This window comes from Sinocyclocheilus anshuiensis, unplaced genomic scaffold (assembly GCF_001515605.1).
Source record: "Sinocyclocheilus anshuiensis isolate Anshui unplaced genomic scaffold, SAMN03320099.WGS_v1.1 scaffold86, whole genome shotgun sequence".
NCBI classification, from domain to species: domain Eukaryota; kingdom Metazoa; phylum Chordata; class Actinopteri; order Cypriniformes; family Cyprinidae; genus Sinocyclocheilus; species Sinocyclocheilus anshuiensis.
The window spans coordinates 842,564-869,614 of record NW_015547662.1 but is presented as its reverse complement, the minus strand read 5'-3'; the positions used below and the strand labels follow the sequence as shown (position 1 = coordinate 869,614).

Genomic DNA, 27,051 nt, shown 5'->3' with positions numbered 1-27,051 from the left:
AGCTTTCAGATTATGTATAAATCTCAATTTCGAAAAATTGACACTTAAGACTGGTTTTGTGGTCCAGGGTCGCATATGGCCTTAAACCTGTGTTCTGTCCTTATCATCAGCACTCTCTCTCTCTCTCTCTCTCTCTCTCTCTCTCTCTCTCTCTCTCTCTCTCTCTCTCTCTCTCTCTCTCTCTCTCTCTCTCTCTCTCTCTCTCTCTCTCTCTCTCTCTCTCTCTCTCTCTCTCTCTCTCTCTCTCTCTCTCTCTCTCTCTCTCTCTCTCTCACACATATCTGTGTTAATGATAAGTGAAAGTTATTTAGTGAGATTGCTGTGTCTCCAGTAGTGCAGTCTTGTGCAGGCATTTGGATGCCATTAAAATAAACAGTGCAATGGTATTACTATCTTTAACATGATAATACCATGTTTGTGGATGTGTACCATGATAATATGACCCTTACAAAAAAGTACAAAAAAAAAAAAATCCATGTGATAAGACATTTAAAGTGAGGGTGAAATATTTCCCTTTGCAGATTTCTCAACATGTTCAGGTTGGTCAGATGAATTCGCCACAATGACCATCACAGAGCTGCTTTGTTTGAAAGTGACTTTTGGTGGTATCATATGTTAATACTGTGGTATTTTGCGTTCATGTACCATGATATTTATATGATACTCCATATCACCTCCAAGAACATCATGGTAGAAACATTTCCAAAAAAATAGTAGTTATTCAATATTTTTTGTTTGTGCATATTTGTGGTTATACTATGGTATTTTGAAATAGGGTACTGTGGTTCATGTACCATGGTATTTATATGAAACTCTATAGTATGGTGTACCATGTAAATAGTATGTACACGAATTTCAAAACACCATGATATTACCATCTGTTATTTTCACCGTACCATAGTATTTTACAGTACTTTATTGTAAGCATTGAACTATATGCCCTTTGTTTGCATAATTATTTAAAATTTCTGGGATCAGTTAGCATTGCAGACTGGACTCGTACCTGCGCCACCCATATAAGCGCCATAGTTTAACATCTCAGCAGCACATGAGACGTGGAGCCGCATTTTTACTTTGCTAAGGTCTTGAAAGGCCTGTGAGCCAATCTCCATAAGGATCTATCATGCTAACATTCATAGATAACATTCATCTAATTCATGCTAACAGCAGACAGTAGAAAAACTTTAGGTAGATTAAAAGAGGAAGTGGAGTTTTGTACAAGATGCTGTATATGTCTTTTTAAACATTTAGAGATTTGAGTATATGTGTGCTCATCTGTCGGAGTGCCTGATCCTGTATCTGCTTATGGGTTGTGAACCCTCCATATATATAATATAGTATAATATAATGACCTGGCCTACTACTTCATTAGATTAAGGCTTTCTGCTCTCTAAGTGACAGTCAGTGGAAGGTAATTGCCAGCAGTTTCTAGGAAAAAGCACTTATTTACAAACTTCAACCTACTTTCTTTATTGGTTTATGCACCAGACACCAGGCTATTAGCATCTATGTCTTAATGTTACGGCTGTCACGGGTTAAAGATATTATCAGTGACACCTGTCAAAATTCACATCCCAGGGGTAACCTGTATTTCTGACATCTGGCCAAAAAAGCTCTTGGCAAGAGACAGTCTGAATTGTGTTTTCCAGCATTGAAGTTGACTTACATGTTAATGATTATTTTGCGGTCTCAACTGACAACCAGATACTGTGTGCGCGTGTTGACGGTCAGGAAGAATATACATTGTGTCATACAAACAACCTTTGTGCACAAAGCTGCTAAAATAGGAAAATAATATCCTAAAAAATGATCATGTGACACTAAAGACTTCAGTAATGACTGCTGAAAATTTTGCTTTGCCATTACTGGAATAAATGACATCTTAAAATATATTCAAATAGAAAGCTATTATTTAAAATTGTAATAATATTACACAATTTTTTTCACTAAAGACTTCAGTAATGACTGCTGAAAATTTTGCTTTGCCATTACTGGAATAAATGACATCTTAAAATATATTGAAATAGAAAGCTATTATTTAAAATTGTAATAATATTACACAATTTTTTTAGTTTTTGCTGTATTTTTGATCAAATAAATGCAACCTTGGTGAGCATACGAGACTTCCTTCAAGCTTTTATAAATATATACATTTTCTCAGAGCCTTCGAGTATTCAAAGGTTGTGGAGAAATACAAAACCACAACTTTCTAATATACTGTAGATATTTCAGAAATAGCAATAGTTGCTTTTGTCTGTAAAGATATATTCTCTGCTGAGACAAAACAAACACCCATCCACCCTAGATTATTTTTACCAAAAGCCTCTCTGTCCAATTTAATATCAGTGGGAGATCTGTTACTCAAACTCGTATACCACACCCAACCCAAACTTTTTTAACACCCCCACCATTAATTTAATCAAAATATGTAAATATGTGGCAAAAACCTGGCAGTAAAAAAGTGATGAGATTGTCTTATGATTTGGTATGCCACAGGAATGCTTTCGAGGTCAGACGTTTCTTCATTCGTGTTGAAAAAGCTTTTAGTTTAATGAAAGTTTTAGCAGACAGCTGATCTGTATTTGGTATCGTAAGGGAGTTCAATGCAAAGACAAATTAAATACCCTTAAATTACAGTAATGAAAAGCATTGTTACATAGTTCCTAGAGGCTTTTCACAAAAATAATTAACTAGTGATCTGACCTACTCCATCAAAAACTGAGGAAACAGATACAGTCAGATACTGTTTTCACAAAGACACTAAAAGAAAACACAGATGGCTATGTAAGTGACGGAGGATAATGTGCTTATGTCTGCTTGGAGAGAGAGAGACAGACAGAGAGAGAGAGAGAGAGAGAGAGAGACTCTAGAGCGAACTTTTAGGGTCAAATCACTCGCTCACTCAAAATAAATATTTTCTGTTTTCCACTGAACACAAATTGATCTTTTAAGGGTTTTTGTAAGCAGAATGTCCAATCTGCAGCTCCAAAAAATGGCAAAGCACCATAAAATATAATAAGTGTTCTATTCATGCTCTGTATTCCACAACTTCTGGATTCATTAATTCATTATTTAATTAATTACTGAAGTCAGGTTTGTCCCAAATCTTGAATATTTTATAGAATGGTTAACATGCACGGGTAGTGTTAGGGGCTCAAAAAATATCTGTATAATTTCAATATTTATATTTTAGATATTAGAATAATATTTTAATATAATATCTAGATAATACTATCAGTATTAAGAACACTGCTTGGCCAATTAAATTTGAGGGCTGCAACTAACTGTAGTATCATGTAAATCCATTGTTTATATAATAGGACATAAGCCCATTTCTTTATTTTGCATCATTCTAACATATGATAATATCCAAAGATTGCTGATTCTTTTAAACTTTCTATTCATTAAAGAATCTCAGAAGAAAATATAGCACAGATTCCACAAAAATATTAAGCAGCACAACTGTTTTCAACATTGATAATAAGAAAAAGTTTCTTTAGCTGCAAATCGGCATAATTGAGTGATTTTTGAAGGATCATGTGAAAGCCCATTTCTTTATTTTGCATCATTCTAACATATGATAATATCCAAAGATTGCTGATTCTTTTAAACTTTCTATTCATTAAAGAATCTCAGAAGAAAATATAGCACAGATTCCACAAAAATATTAAGCAGCACAACTGTTTTCAACATTGATAATAAGAAGAAGTTTCTTTAGCTGCAAATCGGCATAATAGAGTGATTTTTGAAGGATCATGTGACACTGAAGACTGGAGTAATGGCTGCTGAAAATTTTGAGGGCTGCAACAAACGGATGTAGAATATAAATCCAGTTGTATGTGTATATAATAAAACATAACCCATTTCTTTGCTTCGAGGATCATTCAAACATATGATAGCATCCAAAGACTGCGTGACAATATGTTGCTACAGTAATATTTTTCTTGTGGAGCTACCAAAACAGGAAGTCAGGGTTGGGAAACAGATTGAGATTAAAAAGAGACAAATTGGCCTCACCTACTGTTGTTATTTCCGAAAAAGCAGGGAAAAGGAAGAAAGGATGGAAGAAACGGAGAGATGAAATGAATTGAGATTGGCGTGGCCCCCAAAAAAGCTTCCCTGGTAGGCCTCCATTTTCCAGATCTCTCTCAAACAGCTGTCTATCTCTCTTACTGTCCAAGCCCGTTCTTCTCCTCCTCAGGGTAGACTCTCAGCATCTGAGGCTTTCTGATAAGGGTGGTGTCACCGTCACCTTTAACCTCTGACCTTGAGGTCACAGACTAAGTGTCGTCCTGACAAGAGGCTCAGAAAGCCACCGCAGCGCAGTGTCACCCCCGAGACGTGAACCCTGTCGGGTGAACTTTGACACATGACCTCAGCGGTGCTGTAATGATGGAGGTAATAATAGGGGCGATGGAGTGCCCGAATGTAGTGCTGACACTATTTAACACGAGTGTGTGTGTGTGTGTGTGTGTGTGTGTGTGTGTGTGTGTGTGTAGGTAGGTATGTGATGGTTTCTGCACCATTACTGAAGAACATGCGCAGCCAGTGAGGTGGAATCTTATCTCAGTCTTTGCTGGAGTGCATCTGGCTCATAAACCAAACACTTTGTCACTCTGAACACACGCACAGCTCTTTTTATGTCCTATTTGAGGGGCCATTTCACATGACCTAGCATCTGTTTTGAGTAAAAGTTGGAAAAGTTATCTCACCGTAAGCTTAAAAAAAAACATAAATTGTATGGCAGGCTTTATGATAAACAATCATTATTTTTGAGTCTCTGTGTATTTTTCTCTAAACATTTCTCGTGACTTTTCTTCAAGGCTCTAGGATCTAGCATGAGAAGATGTGACAGCCAGCAGATACAGTTCAAATGCTTCCGGCGTGAATGTGAAAAGTCATTAATAATGTTTCCATATGTTGTTATTTGTTTGTTTGTGGTCACCATGGTTACCTGCATTCCTATGCCATAATGATCAGCACATTAATCTTGAAGTTAATCTATAAAGGCAGCCATTTTGGTCTGTTTTGACTCCTCATATGATGTTCTTACAGCATCATGCTTGTTGCGACCCGACTTCAATAATGCCTCTGTTCTGTTGTATACTGCATAAATGTAATTCCAAGCATTGTGACTGCATTGAGAAAATCATATGATGTCTCATATTACTGAGACAAGTGTAATTAGATGTACACTCACATGAGATGAGAGAAAGTGTTTGTTAACACCTTTGCTCTAAGCCTTTTTATAGAATGCATTATAAGGGTATCCATAAGTTGTAATGCATTATATCTTTTTATAAATAAATATAAGCAATATTCAAATGTATTATAATATTCGCAGATTCCTTGTTAGACTTGAAATTTGTTGTTTGTCATGTATTTTAATGCATAATGCAAAAGATATAACAATGAACACATAATTATTGTAATGTATTATAACTGTGGTTTCATTTATTCATGAGATGCATTATTGGCTGCATTACAAGGCATAATTAATCCATTAAAAATATTTTTAATGCATTATATATGTATTCCATAAAGGTTTCAAGCAATGTGTTTTTAAACTTTTTTTATTCTACATAAGGCTGGTCCCCCCTCACGGTCTCCACCATTTGCAAAGACAATCACATGACTGGATCACATGACCAGCTGAACGCATTCCTGGTATATAATCAAACACTATAACTTGTGAAATAAATATCGGTGACAAATCCACATATATGTCAGTATCAATCCAATACAAATGTTGTATCATTCAGTTAAGTAGCATTCAGTGAATTATTATATATATAATTAACAATAATAAATATTTTACATCGCAACTATAACATTTCAGTATTGAAATTTAAGCTGTCTTCATTTTCAAATGTAAAGCTTTTTTGTAAGCGGCGCTGAGGAACTGATCACGAGGTGCTCGCATGTAAAAGTACACAGTTCTGCACTTCACACATATTTATTTAACGGAATCACAGCCATTGCAAACTGATAATCGCACTAAGTGGAAACGCAATGTCCTATTTAGGGTTATTTAGCCCTCACTCTCAGAAAAAAGGCTATAAACGCTGTCGCTGGTCGGTACCCTTTCAAATGGTACTAATACCATTAAGTTACTAATATGCAGTCTTAAGGGCTAGATAAGATACAAAGGTTTACCTTTTGAAAGGGTTCCACCGCAATGACCGCTTTTGTACAATTTTTCTGAGTTTGTCAAGGGAAATCTCTTTCTATATGGTGCAACTATTCATGCTTTGTGGTCCTTACCACACCGCTATAATGTTTTAGCTTGGGGTCAGTCACTCCAGATGTTCCTGGAATTCAATCTGTTGGGGGCTGGGAAGTTAAGTGGGAGTCTCTGTTGTGATAGCTTCAAAACTGCAGCTGGATGGTATTAGCACTAAGTCTGACTCAGGGATCTAGAACTATAAACTAAATAGAAAAGATTGAAGAACATCTAGAACTTCACATCTCTACCCATTTATTTAGGCTTCTATGAGTTAATGAAACTTAAATGTTTATCCAGACTTTGTCTTTGGGATGGTCCATGGGGGTGATATTGATTTTGTTGCTGCATGGATGTTTAGAAAGGTTATCCGCTGTGATAAAGTTTGGAATAGTGTAAAGGACATTTGTCTGACTGAAATTGAATTGTTTTGCTCTTGAGATTTGAGTTCTAAGATGGTGACAAATCTTGTTGGAACTGCCTTTCCTCTTAGTCTGAGATGGATAATGTAGACAGTCACATGCCTATTTGTTTTAAGCAATCTTGACCTCTCTCAGCCCATGACGTAAGGAGTGTGAATGGTTCTTGAGATCTATTTTTAAGCTAGAGTGATGAAGCTGGTAAATACTGTGATAAATCTGAGGAGCAGCCATCCATGTTGGTGTTTTAGTGTAAGAATTAATAATATTACTCATAGTCCAACCATTTAAAGAATTTCAACGCTGTTTGGGCTGCAGTGAGAAGATGCCATTCATTCTGGGATCTGAGAAGGGGATGCAGATAGCAGTTCATCTCATGGGAATTGAGCTCATATTTTCACTTTGTCACCCGTGGAGTTTTGCCAGCAAGTTTGGATGTTTTACAGCAACAGAATGCACTTCTGTGGGTTTTGGTTATCGGCTTGGCTCTTTTGTAACTAGGGATTGTTCTGTTTGTAGTACCAGGGAAGTCCATCATGAGGATAATGCTTTATTTAAAAAAAATATATATATATATATATAACTGCAGTAATTGTTCTTATCCAGTGATGACACCCATTGATTCAAACAGGTGGCCCAGGAATAATAATAATAATATATTATTATTATTATTCCTGGACCACCAGTTTGAATCACTGTATTGTCCTATTGTTTCCGTTGGTATTCTTATTAGTATGCTTCTCTTCCACTCTGGAAGTCTATGGCAGCCCATAGAACCGCTTGCTTGGCACACAGATAGAGGACAGTCTGATCTGTCACCATAGCAAATTTGGAGTCTCTATCTCAATCCCTCTAGAGCCAACAATTGTCCAAAGTTGCACTTAAGTTATTTTCCTCTGATTCCTTGGCTCATGCGGATTCAAATGGACACCAAAATGTAAAATTCTACTGGTCAAGATTTTTCGCAATTTTTAATGGTTCGAAAAACCTACTTTTCCGAATTTGTCCTAGACTGTTTGTCTGATTTTCAGCAAAATTGTCTCAGATCATCTTCAGACCATGCTGGCAAAAGTTACGGAATTCAAAGTTGATTAGTCAAACCGCTCTCGAATAACGCGTGAACGAATTTGATGAAGAGCAGGCAAAAATTTATGTGAGGCTGTATCTCCGCAACAGTTTAGCGTATTGAGACCAAACTTGGTATGTATTATAATAACCATGACCTGAGGCTACCTGCACAATTTCGGCACAGAAAATGGCTATTTTGGCTTAAAACTTCTGAAAAATTTGACCAAAAAAATCACAAAACTGATCTTTTTAGATTCGGTGCAGCATGCTGAGTCAAACCATAATAACCAAATTTCCAAAAATGCTAATAACTTTTGAGTATATTAGCCTATTTTAATTGAAACTGGTCTCAATATATTCTTTGGGTCATGCCGAGAATGTAGATGCCAATTTTGCCATAATCAGCCGAACTTCCTGTCCGACATTTTGATTTATTTTTATTTTATACCGGGTGGAATAAACAATGCTGTTAACCAGAGGCGGACAAAGTACTCAACTCCATTACTTGAGTCACATCTATGTGTAGCCATTCAATCCCATTTGAACAGAGTGGACAGTGAAATCCTGTAAATACAGAGTGATAAGGAAGAAACAAAATCAAACCTGTTTTAAAACCCAACAACACAACTGTAGCAGTATACAAAAAATGCTGGGAAATCACTTCATGTAGCCCTACAAGAGTGATCACTGATAAACTGTCTGAAAAAAAAATAAAGTCACATTTTAGAGAAGAAAAAAACCACCCACTGACTTTCAAAGCTGCTACATAGTAACGACTTTCTACTTCGACGACCTTCATAGAAATGTAGTGGAGTGAAAAGTACAATATTTGTCTTTCAAATGTAGTGAAGTTAAAGTCATAAGTTCCCATAAAAAATAATACTCAAGTAAAGTACCGATACTCAAAAAGTGTACTTAAGTACAATACTCAAGTGAATATACTTAGTTACTGTCCGCCTCTGCTGTTAACTTATGCAAAGTAAATATTTTATAATTTATTTATAATTTAATAATTTGCAAGTAATTAATGAAAATATAAATGACAATGACAATATAAAAGCTAATAAAACTTATAAAAGCTACTTTTAAAAGCTACAATGAGGAAACAACGTGCTATATTTATAATATTACACTTTTTCTCACATAGTATAAATGCTTCCTTTATATCTTCAGAAGGAGTTCTCTTTCATTTGGGGGTTCTTGGCATTAAAAAGTTTGAAAACCGCTGCTCGAAATAACTAAGCATGCCAGTTTAGCAATATGTTCAGTTATATTCATATAAACAGTTAAAGAATGTGGTCAAGCAAATATTAGACATGAATATATCCAGCCCTGAGTACAATTTCAGGCATATATAGAAGCTCTCTAACATGCACTGTGATAAACAGAGTGAGAAAGTATTTCAAAATAAGTGGTTTTAGTGGTTTTTAGGGAATGCAAAGAGTGGGCCGTAACACCTGGGCTGACTTGCGTCATTCTTCTTTAATCAAATCCTCTTGCACATAATGTGTTTGTTTATTCATCTCAGTCAATAGGATTCCATAGATTCCTTCCTAAGAGCCCTCAGCTTGACGTGGGCCACAAGATTAAGATCCGCATGCACCTCCCGCAGAGCAATAAGGACATTGGTCATTAAAACTTACCAATGGATACTTGTTAGAATTTTAAGAGGACCTATGTTGAAACATGTGCTAAAAGTCTCTCTTCAATGGTCCTCTCTGTGCCCACTGACTGGCCCCACCTCTTAAGAAAATCCAAGAAATACCCAAACTCCAGGGTCCACCCAACTCTCACTTCTAGTTAAAGAGGAGCATTCACACACATGCCCTAAAGGGGGACCAAGTCCCCCATCATACACACGCACATACCCACACGGACGTGAGGTCAATCGCTCGCTTTGTCTCTGTCCTGTTGATGAACCTACAGGAGCTCCTGTACATCCTTCACCCTCACTCTCTCTTTCTTTCTTAAAGCACTTTGGAGTGAGCTAGGTCAAGGGTGTTGTGAAATAAATTAGCTAATTCTGCTGGCAGCACCAAGACATGTTTTATTACCTGACCTATTTGTCAACTCCTGACTCAAGCATGGTCTATTAAGCACCATAAAAAGACACAGGAAACTAGTGATGTCTGACAAACCAAACCAACATCCAAGGCATTACATGTTGCTTGTGTATTACAAAATCAATACTCAGTCATTTGAGTCATGTTTAGCTTCCTAATTCCTCTGATGTCATTCCTGACTTTTTTGTGGTCTCTATTGCTTTTTGCAAAACACAATGACTAATTGTATTATTATTAGGGGTTCAAGCACGCAGTGCTGAAACCCTATTGTAATTGTAAGGATTTTTTTTATTATTATTTTCTCCGCTAAAACTGATCATGCAGACCAAACCGTAAGACCTAGAGAGCTGAAACTTGGCCAGAAGGTAGAGCTCCCTGAGGGGACATTCTGACAAAGGCTCACCCCAATCGGCCAAAGGGGGGCGCTACAGCGCAAAAAAATAAAATTTCAGACATTTTTGGCCCTAACTCATACACCTTTTGTCGTAGACTCAAAAATGTTATGGAGTTAGACAGATTTTCTCTACGACGCACGTTTTTTCCGTAAAATTGACCTATATCCCAAACCTACTTTTGCGAACTAGTCCGAGGTTTTTCACCCGATCGGAACCAAACCACTGCAGAAATATTCGCTGGACACTGAATATCAATAATTATCAAAAAAAAGTTGATAATTCGATTTTTGCGCGAAACAGTACGCCAAGAAGCCTCTATGCTAACGTTAGCCAAATGTTAATTTAAGTATAACTCTTGAACGGAATGAGATACCTTCACCAAACTCGGTACACATATGTAGGAGCTTAATCTTTGGGCAAATAAAAAAAATACGCAGCTCTGCCACTTGGGGGCGCTATAAGACAGAAAAAAAAAACATAAATTCAGCTATAACTAGGCAACCATTGGTCTGATCGACTTGAAAATTGGTATGCAGCGTCTTGGTCCAAAGTTGCACAAGTGTCTATGAGGACATTTGCATATCTCAAAAAACATGGCCGCCATTGGCCAAACAAATTTAAGCACCTATTAAACAAGGTTAACAGAGGTCAATCGGAACGAAACTTGGTGGGCATGTTCAACTCAGGGCCTTAAAGGTCTGTAACAATTTTGAAAGAAATCGGCCACTAGTTGGCGCTAACAAGTTTTTTTGGCTCTGTAATCACGTGTTGTTTCACATATCCACACAATATGCATATCATTGGATAGATCTCCTCATAATGCACAACTTTGCCTCAAGAACCTTTGCTGTCAATCAAATCGTTCATTATTATTCACGAATATGTTAAAAACCTACTTTTGCGAACTAGTCCTAGGTTTTTCGCTCAATCTCGATCAAACCACTGCAGTAATATCATCTGGACTCTCTAGATCAATAATTATGAAATAAATTTTGAATTTTGTCCTTTGGTGAGCTATAACGGGGTCATTTAGAAAAGGGGCGTGGCTACATATACCCCAAAGCCTATAAAACCTAAACGAAAACTCAAAACTTTACGAAACTTGGTGAAAACATGTGACTGCTGACTCTTAAGAAGCATGCAAAGTTTCAGGGTGATCGGACCATAGGTGGCGCTATAACAGTCATAACTGTTAAAAATCATCATATTTCTTTGGTAAATTACCTGCATTTGCATAAATTATTTTTAATCATTGATTTAGGTGATTACAGCCATGTTAACACAAAATCTTTTTCCTTATGTGCTTAAATGCCTTAACTGCTTGAACCCCGGAAATCGCTGCTTGCAGCTATATTTATTATTATTATTATTATTATTATTGTCTGTCAGCAAGTGATCATGAATTTTCATTATATGCAAAAGAGTAGCTTGGATATTACTACTTTTATTGATAATTACTATTTTTGTACTCTGTGGGACAAAAGTCATACAAATTTTGAGTTATATGAAGCTGGGTAGATGAGATTGCAATTCTCAGTTTAATCGAATGATCTGTTAAAAGTGTGAGTTGATTGGACTTACCGATTTAAATGAATGAATGTGTCATTTCTGCTACAGTATTATAAATAAATACCTACAAAAATATGGAACTTAATTTTCAACAGTGCTTTTGGAACCACTTGCATAGGCATGACACTTCTACAACAATGCTCTCTTTTTTTAAGCCACATTCCTTCCTTCTGTCCACCTGGTTTGGACATGGCTGCTGGTGGTTCAGTATGCTTCATCTGAGGTGAAAGTTCAGTGCAGGGTCGAAGGTCAAGGAAGTTAAGGTTAGGTGCTCGGGCTGTGTAATCCACTGTCTGTCAGTGCAGCAGCCCGGACCATATGCTGCCTCCACCATAAGTCCTGTACCCATCTGCTGCACCAAAAGTTCCCAAAATTCCCAGTTAATGGAAGTCAGCTTGTATTTCACAGTTCTCTGACTACTTCGCTTGTCCTATTTATATAGTTCCTTAAATTTGTCCTCCTAAATTTCCATGCTAGTTAGGACAGGTATGACACTGGTTTGGCTTGTAGACCAGTATAAACATGCTTTACACCTGCAAAAATGCGGGTCAACTAGCATGATCTTTCCAGTGAAGCTGACTGACCTGGGAAGTCTTGCTGGTTGAGCTAGTTAAAATGCATGGTGTGAATAAACACTCATGTGAAGGCATTTACACATCTACTTTGCTTACTTTTATTTTGGTTAACACTTAATTTTTTACAGTGTACTTACTTTTTTTTGAGCCAGTGTTGCAAATTTTAACCTGTATGTGAATACTACTTTGTTGATGTTTATTTAAGCAGTATTGTAAGATATCTTCGCCCAAGGCCGTGACTTATTCACAATCATAGTTTGTCGACTGGCACATGCTTGGCAGCCAACACATTCCATCATACCTTGGCCAAGTTTTCACATAACTAAAGCTGTGCATTGCTGTGCCAGTGATAGGAATCCACGTGAATCACAATCTATGAAATCACAGCCAAAAAATATTTCTGCCCATCTGTCTGAGTGTTAGTCAGCCGTATAACACTTCTGAAGCATGACATCTGCTTTGAAATGCTAGCTAATGAAAGCGCATTAGTCACACAAGACAAAGATAAACCAGATGATGTGCTCCCCTTAAAATCTCACAAATGACTGCATTTTGGTTTGCTTGTTATCTTAATATTGCCACTGCTACAGCAGAAAATCAAGCTGCCGTTCTTGTGGTGATTGCGAATCTACTGTCTACTGAGTTACTGGCGTTAACTAAATTTAGCAAGGCTGTCTACTGTAGAATATTATCTGGTAGATCACTGCGGTCATGAGTAAATGACTCTGTAAACAACAGGATGTCCTGATCTTGGCTTGTTAGACGCGTCATTAGGAATACATTGCCGCTGATGTAACCCCTAATTACTGTGATTCTGATAAAAAAAAAGAAAAGAAAGTTAAAATAATAAGCGATATCATATTTGTAATGCTGACACCTTTGTTGAACTTTTGTGTATAATATATAATACTATATGCAGCTTTTTGATTTGCAAGACGATAATTGATGGACTGGAGTATTGCAGAATATTTGTGGATTCTGTGAATGATCTGTCCTGATGACAAAACAAACTCATCTACATCTTGGATGGCCAGAGGATGAGTAAGTTTCCAGCAAATATAATTTTTTAGGTGAACTCTGTTTGGGCACATCATGTATTTTGAGGCTCACCCTTGTTGCACGTCAGCATGTTATTGGACGAAAAGCTTGGATGCATCACACTCTCCTCTCTCTCTCTGTCATGTGCCCGCAAAACTGTGAGGAAAAACTGATCTGTAAATCAGATCAACTAAACTCAGCTAATGGCTTACTTTGGGAGTGCTTGAAAGCATTGCAAATGCAGTTGGAAAGTAGACCTGTGGAGGACAGTGGTTTATGCGATTCACACCTGAATACCGTAGAAGGTAAAGTATTTCTGGTGTACATGGTGGTGTTTGCCAAGACATACAGCTCAAATATGGATTTAACAATATTGTTAATAAATATTAATAACATTTCTCAAATATATCAAGTAAAAATGCATAAACATTAAAATTTTCCCTCCCATAGTTGCTAACTTCAATGAAATACAAAGTAAGCTGTAACCTTAAACGACTTGCTTAAACAGATACAGTATAGTATATGTTTCTTGAGTGAATGCCATATCTGGCTCATCTCTTGCCGGCTGATGGCCTGTGAATACTGCCGCTGGTATACCGCTAAACATTTGTTGGCCATTTTCTGGACACGCATGTGGCATTGCAACACATGCATACACATAAATTACCGTATACATGCTTATTAGCACATACATTCACCTTTTAAACCCCATTATGAGCAAATATTCAGAATCTCAGTCGAAATCCATTGAGTCCATGTTGAAGAGAGTCTATCTCAGCAATCTCCCTCAGGGCCTCTTGGATTCCAGACAGCTTCTGAGGAGAGCCAGAAGTCCTCCATCTCTGCACTCTGTATATATCTCCATAACAGCTGTGTACACTAATGCCTCTTATGCATAATCATTTTCTTTTCTTAACTGTTTAAAATTCATTTTAAACCTCTTAAATCAATTTTTAAATCATTCTCAAAGTTTTAAATTCCTTGTTTTATTGTTGTGATTATTTGTTTTATTTGTTTTATTCTTTTTTTCATTTCTTTTATGTAAAGCACTTTGAATTACCATTGTGTATGAAATGTGCTATATAAATAAACTTGCCTTGCCTTGCCTTATATATATATATATGGAATAATGCCTGCTGAATATTCAGTTTTGTCATCACAGAAATACATTTAGAAAATAACATTAAAAGATAAATAGCATTCAAAAATTTAAATATATTAAATTTGAAAACATTTATTTTAAATTCTAATAATATTTCACAATATTACTTTCATGCAGCCTTCTTTCAAGAACATAAAAAATATTATGGCTCCGAACTTTTGAACAGCGGTGTATAATGAAATTATTTATTTATTTGTTTTTTATTATTGAATTCCTTTGTACAAATTATATTAATGTATTAATATTTGTAAACATTGGACTGAACTGTGGCTATTTACTTTAAAATCTAATTGGATTATAATGATGGTAATACTTTACAGTATAAAGTGTAATTTGTTAACATGAACTAACAATAAACAATTATTCTACAGAATTTATTCATCTAGTTGATGTTAATTTCAACATTTGCTAATATAGAGCAAAAGCTCTATCTGTTAACATTCGTTAATGAACAAAGAACAATTGTATTTTTATCAACTAACAATAACAAAGATTAATAAAGGCTATGAAAATATAATGCTCATTGCTAGTTCGTTAAGGTTAGTTTGTTCACTAAGGTTAACAAATGAGACCTTATTGTAAAGTGTTATTGGATGACCTTTAAATAATAAAAAAAAAAATGTAATACTTTAGAAATATATTTCAAGTAAACATAAATTACAATTTCAGGATCTATAGTGTAAAGGTAATATAATGGAGCCTGAAAAAAAAAAAAAAAAAAAAAGCTATTTTGAGATATCTTTTAGAATTGACAATGTATCTGTTGAAAAGAAAAAAAATATATATTTTAGAATTAGGAAATGTGTGTATGTGTACCTTTGTTGCTGTCAGTGTAGGTGTGTTTGTGTGGAAGAGGAAGAGGCTTGAATGTGTCAGTAAGAACAGGGCAAGAGGTACCAGTGTGTGTTTGTGGCTTTTTCCTGTTTTTATCCTCTGGATATTAAAACTGGCACATTCTGTACATACATATCCAGCTTATGTGGTCTGGTGAAATACAGTATGTACTAATGCACAAGGTCCTCATTTGTTTAGCATGCACAATCGCAAACAAAAATACATCAGCTTACTTCCACAGCTTAGAAATGCACATGCTCACACCTGCTCGGTTCTATTTCTGATTGTTTTGAGCCTGTGCTGGTTTATAAATAGCTGATAATAACAGTTCTATTCTTCTGTAGCGCCCCTACTTTGGGATTTACTGTAGTGGTTTGTTGTGAAGCATGCACACAGATGCATTCAAGTATTCATTTATACTACAGCCTTTAGTATATAGAAGAACTGAAATTAACCCAAACTAGATAGCCTGGATGAACCAGTATAGAAATAAAGGTGTCACACTCACATAAAAATACTAACTTCTAAATCCTCAGTGGTGATCATATTTTCTGTTTCTGTGACAGGCAAAGCATTGTGGGAGTAGAAGTAGTACAGGATCCAGTGAACTTCAGACAGTGCTAGGGTGGCGTCTCTTATATGCTCCTCTAATTTGCAATGGCACCCTGCTAAATATAATGTCCACAAAATATAATTTCAGTTCAGGCCATTTCCATTTCCTTTTCTGTGCACATTTTTAGCAGTTGGGATTTCAGCTCAAACCATGGGTGAACTTTTAAGTGTAGTAGCCATTGTCTGGGTTATTGCCGACACACACAAAATGTGGAATAGTTCATCCAAAAAAGCTAATTGTTTTATGATTTACTTATCCTAATGGTAAATCTATAAACATCTATATGACTTACTTTCTTCTGTATAACACAGGTTCGGATTTTGAAAAAGTGTTAAATATTGATTCATTCATTGAATGATTCATTCATTTTTTTTTCAATTCAAAGAAAATTAAAAGTTGTTTATTTTTTTTTTATTTTAACGTCCGTCCGTCCGTCCTATTCAGTGAAAGTTAGTGCGATCCAGTGCTGTTTTGTTTCATTATATGGACAAAAACAGCTGAAACAATCTGTGAAACATTTTTTTTTTTTTTGTGTTACCAGACTGTGAATAAAGAACAGGAGGGGCAGACATAAAAATAACAGACAGAGATAGGAAAAAAGTGATGAATCTGATGAGTCAGTTCCAAAACCACACACGTCTCTCTCACTCATTCTCTCTGGCATGTCTGAATACAGCTGAATTTCTGGAGAGTGAAGAATAAAGGCTGAGATAAAGATTCCACAAGTAAAGGCAATTGCCCTGGTAATACTGCATAAGTTTTTCCTTGTGAGTCAGACACACGCCACACTGTTTTACAGATCCAGACAAGAGAAACTGCAGAGATTATGGTCAGCATATTCCATACTTTTTGAATCAGTATATAACATGTATAATGTAAAATGTGTATGTTTCAGGTTCTCAGCTCCTATGGCCTTTTGGGATAGCATGCACTGATTATACAATTCAAAATCTCTGCAGATTCAGTAATTCAGGTATTTTTGCATACTGTATAGGAGGTTTGTGTGTTACAATGCAGGGAGTGAGATAAACAGGGATGCAAACTTTTTACCTTTCAGTGAAATGTGCCTTCACAAGACAAGAACAAGAAAAAAAAAAACTTTCACATGCATCAAAAAGGCATCTTTTACATCTCTGGATGAATATCAATACAATTTTCAACCATGATTCTCCTCTGTGACTCCAATCAAATGCTGTGTCCCGATTCACATACTATCCATCCTAAAATCGGAAATTAGAAATAGTCTGTCCCAAATCGTAGTATGTTGAAACGAGTATTCCAAAGGTACCTGGATTGTTTACCATTTCTGGTGGAAGTTTGAAGAGCAGATCTGTGCACACTCTAATGACTGTTATTGCCCACAACCCATTGTGTGTTAGCCGTTCAGAACTACAAACACAAATAAACAGTGTTAAACAAACAAGCAAACATGGTGGTCATGCGAGACCGACGGTTGTGTAGAGAGGTCTGAGGTTTGAGTGATCAATGATCAACATCTAACCTGATGAAAAAAAAGTATATTTAATGCTACCCGCATTATATTTCATCTGCAACAACATTATGAACTTTTATAAAGATATCTTTGGTCGTTAACTTTTAAATCATTATGCAAACACATAAGTAGACATGCTACAACATGCTACATCATTTCTCTCTGATATGGTATCAAATTAAATGAAATGTAATGTGGAGGATGTTAACTGTGATTGACATGGCATTTTAAACCTTAACAGGATGCACATAACTAAGTGACAGAGTGACTTGTTAAAGACACAATAATGATAAGTATGTCCCAAATTTTGCCTACTATTCTGCTGCAGACTCAAAATGACATAATATATGATGAATTGAGACACAACAAAATATATTTTACACAAATTCCATCAATATGCGGACATTTTTGTTTTTAATTATGTCCAAGGTTGTAACTGAACAGTACTGAATTAAATAAGCAACATTATGATGATATGTAATAACTATGTAGTGCACTACTTTCTCATTCTTCAAGGTTTTCTCATTCTGCGAGCTTCTCATTCTTTTAATTGTGTACATTATGCTGGACATATATATATATATATATATCAACTTAATTTTTGATTAGTAATATGCATTGCTAAGAACCTCATTTGGACAACTTTAAAGGCGATTTTCTCAATATTTTGATTTTTTTTGCACCCTCAGATTCCAGATTTTCAAATAGTTGCATCTTGGCCAAAGATTATCCTATCCTAACAAACCATACATCAATGGAAAGCTTATTTATTTAGCTTTCAGATGATGTATAAATCTCAATTTCGAAAAATTGACCCTTAATTGTCACACACACACACACACACACACACTCAGGTTTGTTTTTATTGTTTATGGGGACTCTCCATAGGCGTAAGGGTTTTTGCACCGTTGCATATATGAGCGAGCGTGCGTGCGTGCGTGCGTGCGTGCGGGAAGAGACTAGGATCAGGGACGCCTGTTGATGTCTTGTTGGAATTACCATAGAAGGGACTCATTGTCTTCCCCTTTAACAACATCATGTCCAGCAATAGCGGCTTTCAGACGGCCCCACTCCTGAATGAAGACTTCTAATGATATGCTAACGGCGCGCCATTTTAATTACAGTTTAAAGTAGTTAAGTACCAAACAATGTCATACAGCCAAATGAGCAGTATTTCAGCTCACTCTCACTTTTGGATGATTTAGATTCCGCTTGAAAAAAAAAGAAAGAAAGAAAGAAAAACTGATTGATTCAAAATCAGATTGATTTGCTGTATATTATTTTTTCAGCAAACTTTAACTAAACGTGAATGAATTAAATCGGTGATGCGTTATGCGCACAAGAGGTTATGATTATCTTTATTTTTAATTATATATATGATATCTTATGAAGGCCTTTATAACGGCCGAAACGTCATTTTAATCAATAAAGTTTGATTGCAACTGCACCTTTTTCAATTGATATGTTTTGTTTTTTTTTCATTTTTGGTTGCACCTCCTCTCAGTCATTTTTGTATATCTTTATTTTTTTATTAATTTTGTATTATAATCATTGTATTTTTTTTATCATTTGAGCTGCTATTCATTTAATGTAGGCTATAGGCCTACGGCTGCGTGTGGCTTATCGAGGTATGAATTCCTCTAGGAGCATCTGAACGTAGGCTAACTGTTAGTCCTAAATGAAATGTCGCTTTCTGTAGCTCTAAGTAGTGAAGATGACAAGAGGTGACACTGATGGAATTGAGAGAACCTCACTTTCCCCTTTACTGCCAGTACAAGAATTGCGCAATAGCCTACACGTTTTCTTCTGTACATTAAATGAATAGCCTTATATGAAATCAAAACGCGTTTTAACGATTTGCAATTATTCAGTTTATTAGGCTACTAGTTACATCGGTTCAACAAGGGATTCGTTCAGTACGACTGCAACTTTTTTTTTCTTTCTTGATTTTATGTTATTTGAATCGGATTACACTTGTTAATTTTGTATTCTTTTAAAAGAACAGAGTCAATTAATTTTTCGTTGTATGTTATTGATCTTAATGTGCATTTTTTCTTGTGATATAGGCTAGTGTGTTGTTGAATGTTTAATTTACTAGTTATACATTTTTATTAACATTTTCTTCCTGTCACTGATTTTATTGTGTGTATAATTCTGTGGAAGGCTAACAGTCTCGGTTGTAAACAATCATGCCAGTAAAGTAGGCTAGGCTTTGGGAATGGAATAGTAGCTCCACCTCCCCGTCTAAAGCAGCGAAAGCCCACCTGAGGCTGTCCTGGGCGGGGAGGTGGAGTCTTCTCCCAGCCTCCCATTCCTAAACAGTGAATCAGTCTGTTCATTCACACTCACACGCGGGCCAGACCGTTCACAGGCGTTTCAAACAGTTCTCTCCGGTGGAGTGAGGATTTTTTCCCCTGAGCAGACAGGAAAGGAAATCAGTCATGGATTTATTTATTTTCTATTTGGTCTTTGGACCTTCTATAAACGTTATTTAGCTCGGAGGAACTAGTTTTTTTTATATATATATAATATTATTTGCGAATTCACCTCTTATTGGAATACCACAAGAGCTTCGCTGTAATGTTGGAATAAAACGAAGAGGACTCGTGAAGCATATCGCAGCGGGGCTATCGCGATTTATAGAAAACAAAACATGATCCTTACTCGTAAGTACTTATGTTTTATAATAGCTTCATTGCTTAAATAACTTTAATTATTTAAGAAAACTTGTTTGTCTATTGAGTTTATTTTTTCTTAAGCCGTTTAGACGCAACGTCCATTCCAACGAATCACGTTTGAACTGCCGTTTTAAACTTTTGTCATTTGGTGCCACCAGAATCAATATGGATTATTAGATTAGATGTTGCTAAATCCATATATGAATGACATGGCATATGACATATTAAGATGTGCTTAAACGACAGCAAAAATAGTTTGAATTATTGACTTGAGTGGTGACAGTCATAATAACATATCGAAGATCTACATTTATCCCTGTTGTTTATGCTGTGTAAATGGTAGCCTATACTAACAAGGTTTGATATCAAACTAGCACGGTATACTAACAAGGTTTGATATCAGTAATAATTATCCTACACATTTCAGTCAGATAATCTTCAGACCATGCCTGACAGAAGTTTTCAGTCTGTATTTTGCATTTGCCTGTAACAGCTACTGCATTATATTGCTTATGGATTTAACTTGTAGCTATGTCTATTTTAGTTCCTGTAGCATTTGTAAGAAACAAGCTGAACTGGTATCCGAAAGGTTGCAGGTTCGAACCCTGCTGATTGCAATTCAAGAGTCACTATTCAGCCATATAACAACGGTTATAACATTTTAGCATCATCGTCCAACAACGAATGATAGGCTAATGGACATTATAAATAACTGTTTAAAATGGTCATTAAGTATTTTTGTTTGTATTTTCATTTGAGGGTGCATTTCTAGAGTACATGTCAGTGAAGAATAATTATAACAGATTAAGAAGCTGAAATGGTATGTTAAATATGGAATGATTGTAGTGCTATATAATTTCCTTCTCTCTTAGTTATTCCGCTTTAGATTTTCATCTCTTCCTAAAGTTTAAGAGTGCAATTATTTGGGTGGTGCGTGAGATACATTTCACCCGCTGCCGGTGTTCTGACGATTTGTGCTACCCGCTCAGATTGTGCTACCTCCCATTAAAAAGATAGGTAGCACAAATCGATAGCGAAAAATGCTACCTATCAGATTGTGCTACCAGCATCTTATTCATGTGGTTTGAGGATTTTTTAGTGTCCATACCTACCCCTACCCTAAACCTACCCGTCCCTATACCCTTACCCTTAAAACTAGGGATGTAAAGATTCACTCAACTCACGATTCGATTCGATTCACGATTTTAATTTGACGATTCGATTCACGATTTATTTATTTTTTACTAAATGACAAATTATATGATATATATAATATATTAATGATATATTAATGATTTGACAAATTATAAATTAAATGTGTCCTTTTATTATTGCTTGGACAAATGCTGCACGTTTCTTTGTGAAATTGAAATATAACACTATAATAATATACTAATATAGCACTTGCATATTATTGCTCTTTTGTTGGTTTTGATTGCTTCTATTGTCCTCATTTGTAAGTTTTTGGATAAAAGCGTCTGCTAAATGACAAAATTTAAATATAATGTAAATGTAAATAACAAAACAAAATTTACATTTTAAAACAAGCCCCAAATAAAATAAATAAGACAAATAAAATAAATATATTCATATAAACAAAATAAGGCTTTGTCTGTGCTCTTTCCATTTAAAATTAGAGGCAACCACTGCATTTTAATCATGATCCAAACAAAGATGCTGCATACATGCAACATGAGCAGTTTTTAATCTAAATTAAATTGTATAATTTCGAAATTTGAAGCAAAAACAGAATGGTTTGACTTCAGTTTTGTGAAACTATACATAAAAAATATCTGCATGAAACAGAAGCAGCAGAGAGCTGAACGAGACGCAGATTCACCCTCTGCCAGCAGATGGCGCTTAAAGTGTTTCCTTAATTTCTGCTGTAAACAAAGCAGCGCTGCACTTATAAACTTTAATATGCATTATGCAGAGGCAAGATGAAAAGAAAAAATACCATCTAAACTTTTCTAAAGACAGTAAGTTACCCTCAGACATACATTCATATAAACTCCTACCCCTAATTGAATCGCGATTTGTTTAGCATCTCAACCGATTTGAATCGTCACTTATTTGAATCGATTTTCAACCGGCTCCCGGTTAATCGTTACATCCCTACTTAAAACAATGCAAATATATTTTTGATAGCACAATCTGATAGGTAGCATGTTTCGTCGGTACAACGGTGTTCTGACGATTTGTCGATTTTCGATAGCGAAAAGTGCTACCTATCAGATTTTGCTTCCAGCATGATATTAATAAGGTGTGAGGCTTTATTAACATGTACACCTACCCCAACCCTAAACCTACCCTTACACGTAGGATAAATACAGTGTTGGTTGCATAATCTGATAGGTAGCATTATTCGTCAAAACACCGGCGCTCCTGGCTGTCCGATAACGCGCTACCGTAATCTCGACCCGTCTCCATTGATTTTGCGTTGATTTCACATAGTTCGGAGATAAGATTTCGTCAGTGTTGGTCTGTGTTTTCATTCAGTCTAAATGCAGAGAATTGGGGGAGGTTTTGCTATAATCTGTCATTGCCAAAGAGCGCGTGGAGAACCTGCTGTTCTCTGAAGGCGCATTCCTGCATCTTTTCTCATGTAGAGGAGTGGGGTTTTTGACTATGTCCAGTGTTTTTTTGTTTTTTTTTTGCAGTGTTTTTAAACAGCGCTCCAGTAAACAAAAATAGATTGTAAATTCAATAGCCAAAGTTAGATTAAAAGTTAGCCAGAATGCGCTAAATGGACACTAACCAGCATAAGTCGTGATTGCCTGAGGAGGTCACCATAGCAACAGTTCTCTGCTTGATTGTTTTCTGTTAGGATCAGTATCGGACCAACAATTAAAGGATAAATACTGACATTATCTCCTTATTTATAGATTTACACATCACAAATCATATCTCTCTTGACTAAATATATCTAAAACTTATAAAGCTGTTTTATTTAAAACATCTTTATGATTAGCTAGTTTACAGTTACAATAACCCATAACTATAAAAGAGCGAATTCAGTTGCAGAATTTATCTCAGACCGTTTGCCAAGCTCAGAATTACAACCTCCTTTTTGCATTCCTAAAAAGAATACAATGTTTTAAAGTATTATGTTGTTGTAGGAGATTCTGTGTCTGAAATTTTTATTTTCTAGTTTGGCAGAGGTCGATAAACTTGAGGTCATGTTAACTTCAGGTGATAAGGCAGTAAGCAGGTCAGTTAGGAGTCAAAGAAAAGAATGTCATGCTTAAAACATGTCACTTTGAAGTTGATATGGAACTCCTGATAATCTACAATCATGGTTTTTGGTGCATGAGCATGATGGACTCGCATACATGTAAAGAGCCTTCAGACTCAAACACACATTCTTAACGCTCCACATGGCTCCAAATTCACTGAAGCCTTCATATAAAAATGTATGTCTGATTGCTGGGCTTTAGTCTATGTAAGGCTAAACGCTTTAACTAGTTGCTGTTGCTTTAGGACCAGTTGGTGCTTAAAAAGCCCCCTGTGATATTAGAGGAGGCTCTCTCTTTCTTCACCTCCTATAAGTAATCTTTTGATCATAGATGGAATGGATAGGGTGGCATATCATTGAGCGTATCTAATCATCTGACCTGAGATCAGCCTTGCATTGCACAAAGTGGCCAGTCACCAGACCTGGCCAAGCTAGCTCCAGGTCAGTGATAGCTAATGTTTAAATCTAAAGACAGACATAAATGGACCCATCTGGCCAAAGAGTGTGTAGGTGGCTGGGATAGTGGTGTTGAGTGGCGGTGGTGATGGGGTAACCCCATGATCCCCTGTGTTTGTGGCCAGATGGAGGGGATCTTCTCATTTTCAGAGCTACCTGACTCTCCCTCTCTACCCCCATATGTCTGTAGAAGGCCATGCCAAAATATGATATGCGTGATCCTCAACAAATGATGTATGACTGCTCTTGATATGCAGATTTAAAGTCTATGTGTGGAAGGATGAAAGATAAAGAGCCCAGTGTCTTGCAGGCAGTTTAGCAAATAGGACATCAGGTCACATTAATTGCTGAAAAAAAATTCCTCGTAGTTCCACTCAAAGGCTAGATATTGATGTTTGTTTGCTATTCATTTGAAACAGGGCCTCTTTAAGTAGAATAGCACCATTTACAGATTCAAAAAGCCTTCAAATTAACCCACATATACTTGACACCAGGCTACAAAATTAATTTGGGTTCACAGTCACACCTAAAAATAAAAGTTCTGTATTGAGCTCATGAAGAACGTTTAATATCCACAGAGCCTTTCAATTGTTCAAAATATTCTTTATAGTGGGGGAAAAAAGTTATTCAAATTATTAAAATGTTTTTCATGCTAAGAAAAAAACAGAACAGAACTGATCACGGAAAGGTTCTTTAGGGAAGCCATGATGGTTCTTCTATGGCATGGTTACAAAAACCCAGTTTTGGTATCTTTCTTTTTAAGAGTGTTGGATTCTGCTTTCATAGCAGAGAGATCTAACTACACAAACTCGCTTACACACACACACACACACATTCATACACACAGGTTCCACCTCCTCCCTCCCATGCTGAGGAACCATCGGCCAGCGATTGTGAGAACTTCCTGTGACAGGAAAAAGAGGAAGAGGAGGAGAGAGAAGAGAGGAGGAAGAAGAAAGGGAGGAGGAAGGTTAATTTTAGAAGAGGCAAAGAAGGTTCAGCTAGCAGGCATTTAACTTTGGCCGGGTTCATAGGGATGTTCTCCGAAGAGATTACATCTGTTCGTCTTTCTCTGGGTCTGGAGGCTGTAGTCTGCCTCTTTGTCTTGTCTGTCTCTTTTTTTTATTCCATTGTCTCTCATCAACATAAATCAAAATTTCATTCCTTTGATACAAACAGAAGCATTAGGTGGAGTGAATACTGTACACTTTGATAAAAGGAGAAAACACACAAAGGTACATATTTCTGTGACGGATGCCGCCCAGACATCCTGTGTGCTCAACTCAGGTCACCGTGGCATTGCAGAGGTCGCAGGTCATGCATCCACTAGATGGCTGGCACCAAGATATGAAGCAGATGGATTGTAGATTAAGGCTGATAAAGAGAGGAAGAGAGATGGGAGGGGACGGTGATGACTGTTGGTTCCCTTTTGTTTTGCACTGTTTTAAAACACTAAATCAAAACTATATGGCGAAAGAGTGTGGTTTTCAGAGAAAAGGAAGGAAAGGCTTTTTTTTCTTTTGCACAGCTAAAATGTATGTATATATAATTTAATAATTAATGCATTTAGCAGACGCTTTTATCCAAAGCGACTTACAGTGCATTCAGGCTGTACATTTTTTACCAGTATGTGTGTTCCCTGGGAATTGAACCCTCGATTTTTTGCGCTGCTAATGCAGTGCTCTACCACTGAGCCAACAATTTTATTTATTTATTTTGTACATCTCATCTTCTGTCTTTATATATTATTACATATCAGCATTATATCGACCATCCACCAGCATGAGATCTACAAAAAAAAAAACATATCGGTCAACAAATGGCTTACTTTAACTTTAATTCTCAGTTATGTCACTTTTTTTCCATAATGACTATGTATATTAGTTTGTAAGCTGTTGCTAAATTAATTTAGGTGACCCATGACTTGCGTAATAATTAACATCTATGAAATAATGACATATGTAGGCCTTCTGGGATATGTTTATTTATTTTTTTGGCTTGGAAACATGCTGTGTGTCATATTAAGAGGAGAAAGTGCTAGAACATCCAACTCTGTGAAGTAATACTGACGTCAATCTGTCTTTCAACACAATGTTAGTTCAGTTACTCAATCTGATGTGTTTGTAACTAAAATTTACCGTTTCCTTTAAATATAAACGCATGTACCTTACAATCAAGAAAGAATCAAAGGCTGTTTACTTTACTGGAGTGTTTCAACCTATTTCACATTCTCTCTGAGGTCGAATGTTCAACAATCCGTGTGTGTGTAACAGGATGTAAGGCGTTCTCTGTGTTTGTGTTGTCGCTAAAGGCCTCCATTATCTGGCCTTGAACAAAAGAAGGTGTGTCCTCCAAAGTGTCCATAGCAACCGTGGAATGAGCTGTTCTTGTTGGCTTCCCGTCGGCCTCGGAAGGGCAAGGGAAGTGTGGTCGCGCCTGGCGTGGGGATCCGCACAGACTTGCGGGGAGAACACAGGATGCGACGTGCGCAACTCTATGCTCGCGGCCCATATTCGAACATTAAGCACGGATGTGTGTATTGCTTTGAGTGCTGAGATAGCGAAAATACAGTGTCAACAGCCTGAGCTCATCTGCGTGACATCCAGCAGTGTGATAGAGTGTGAAACAACTGCTCAAGTGTGTTTATACTTATCTATCTTCATAAAGACAGCATGTTTGAGTGTCTTTTGGGTGTACAGCTGTGATGAATGTATCCTTTAGTGTGCTTAGCGAGTTTACTCTTAAGTCTTACTAATTTACCCGAAGGAAAGTAAAGTCTCAAATCAAATCTTTTTAATATCTCAACTGTTTCTTCAAGAGATTAAGTGAATATTTCTGCTGACGTCTACCGTTTCTTAGACCAGTGTTTCACAACCCTGTTCTTGAAGGTGCCCCAACAGTACACATTTTGGATGTTTCCATTTTCTAACCCATCCTTCTCAGGTCTTGGAGTCTCTATTAATGTGCTGATGTGTTGTTCAAGTGTGTTTGATTAGGAAGAGTTCGAAAATGTGTAGTATTGGGAGTGCCTCCAGGAACAGGGTTGGGAAACGCTGTCTTAGACACTTCTCCTGAGCAAAGACCCCAGTAATCCCACACGTCTCGATTTTTGTGATTTTTGTGTTGCCATCTCTGGTTAGAAAGCCTTACTTACCTTTGGTGTCAGAAAGGCACCTGTGTGACAGCGGCCCATTGTAATCATGTGGGGTAGGGGGGCGGGGGTTGGGGGGC

General features: G+C 36.5%; 1 protein-coding gene across 3 annotated transcripts in view; it reads left to right on the top strand.

Annotated features, from left to right (window-relative positions):
* LOC107702327 (rho GTPase-activating protein 7-like) overlaps nucleotides 1-27,051 on the top strand; it is a 101,853-nt gene that overhangs the window by 53,777 nt on the left and 21,025 nt on the right. The window contains exon 1 of one of the 3 annotated variants that reach the window (XM_016504607.1): nucleotides 19,804-20,117. The exons of the other annotated variants lie outside the window; for them this stretch is intronic. Coding sequence (XP_016360093.1) covers nucleotides 20,105-20,117 — 13 coding nt within the window. The 5' untranslated portion in view covers nucleotides 19,804-20,104. Of the gene's footprint in view, nucleotides 1-19,803; nucleotides 20,118-27,051 lie in introns of those variants that run through there. 3 annotated transcript variants of the gene reach the window in all.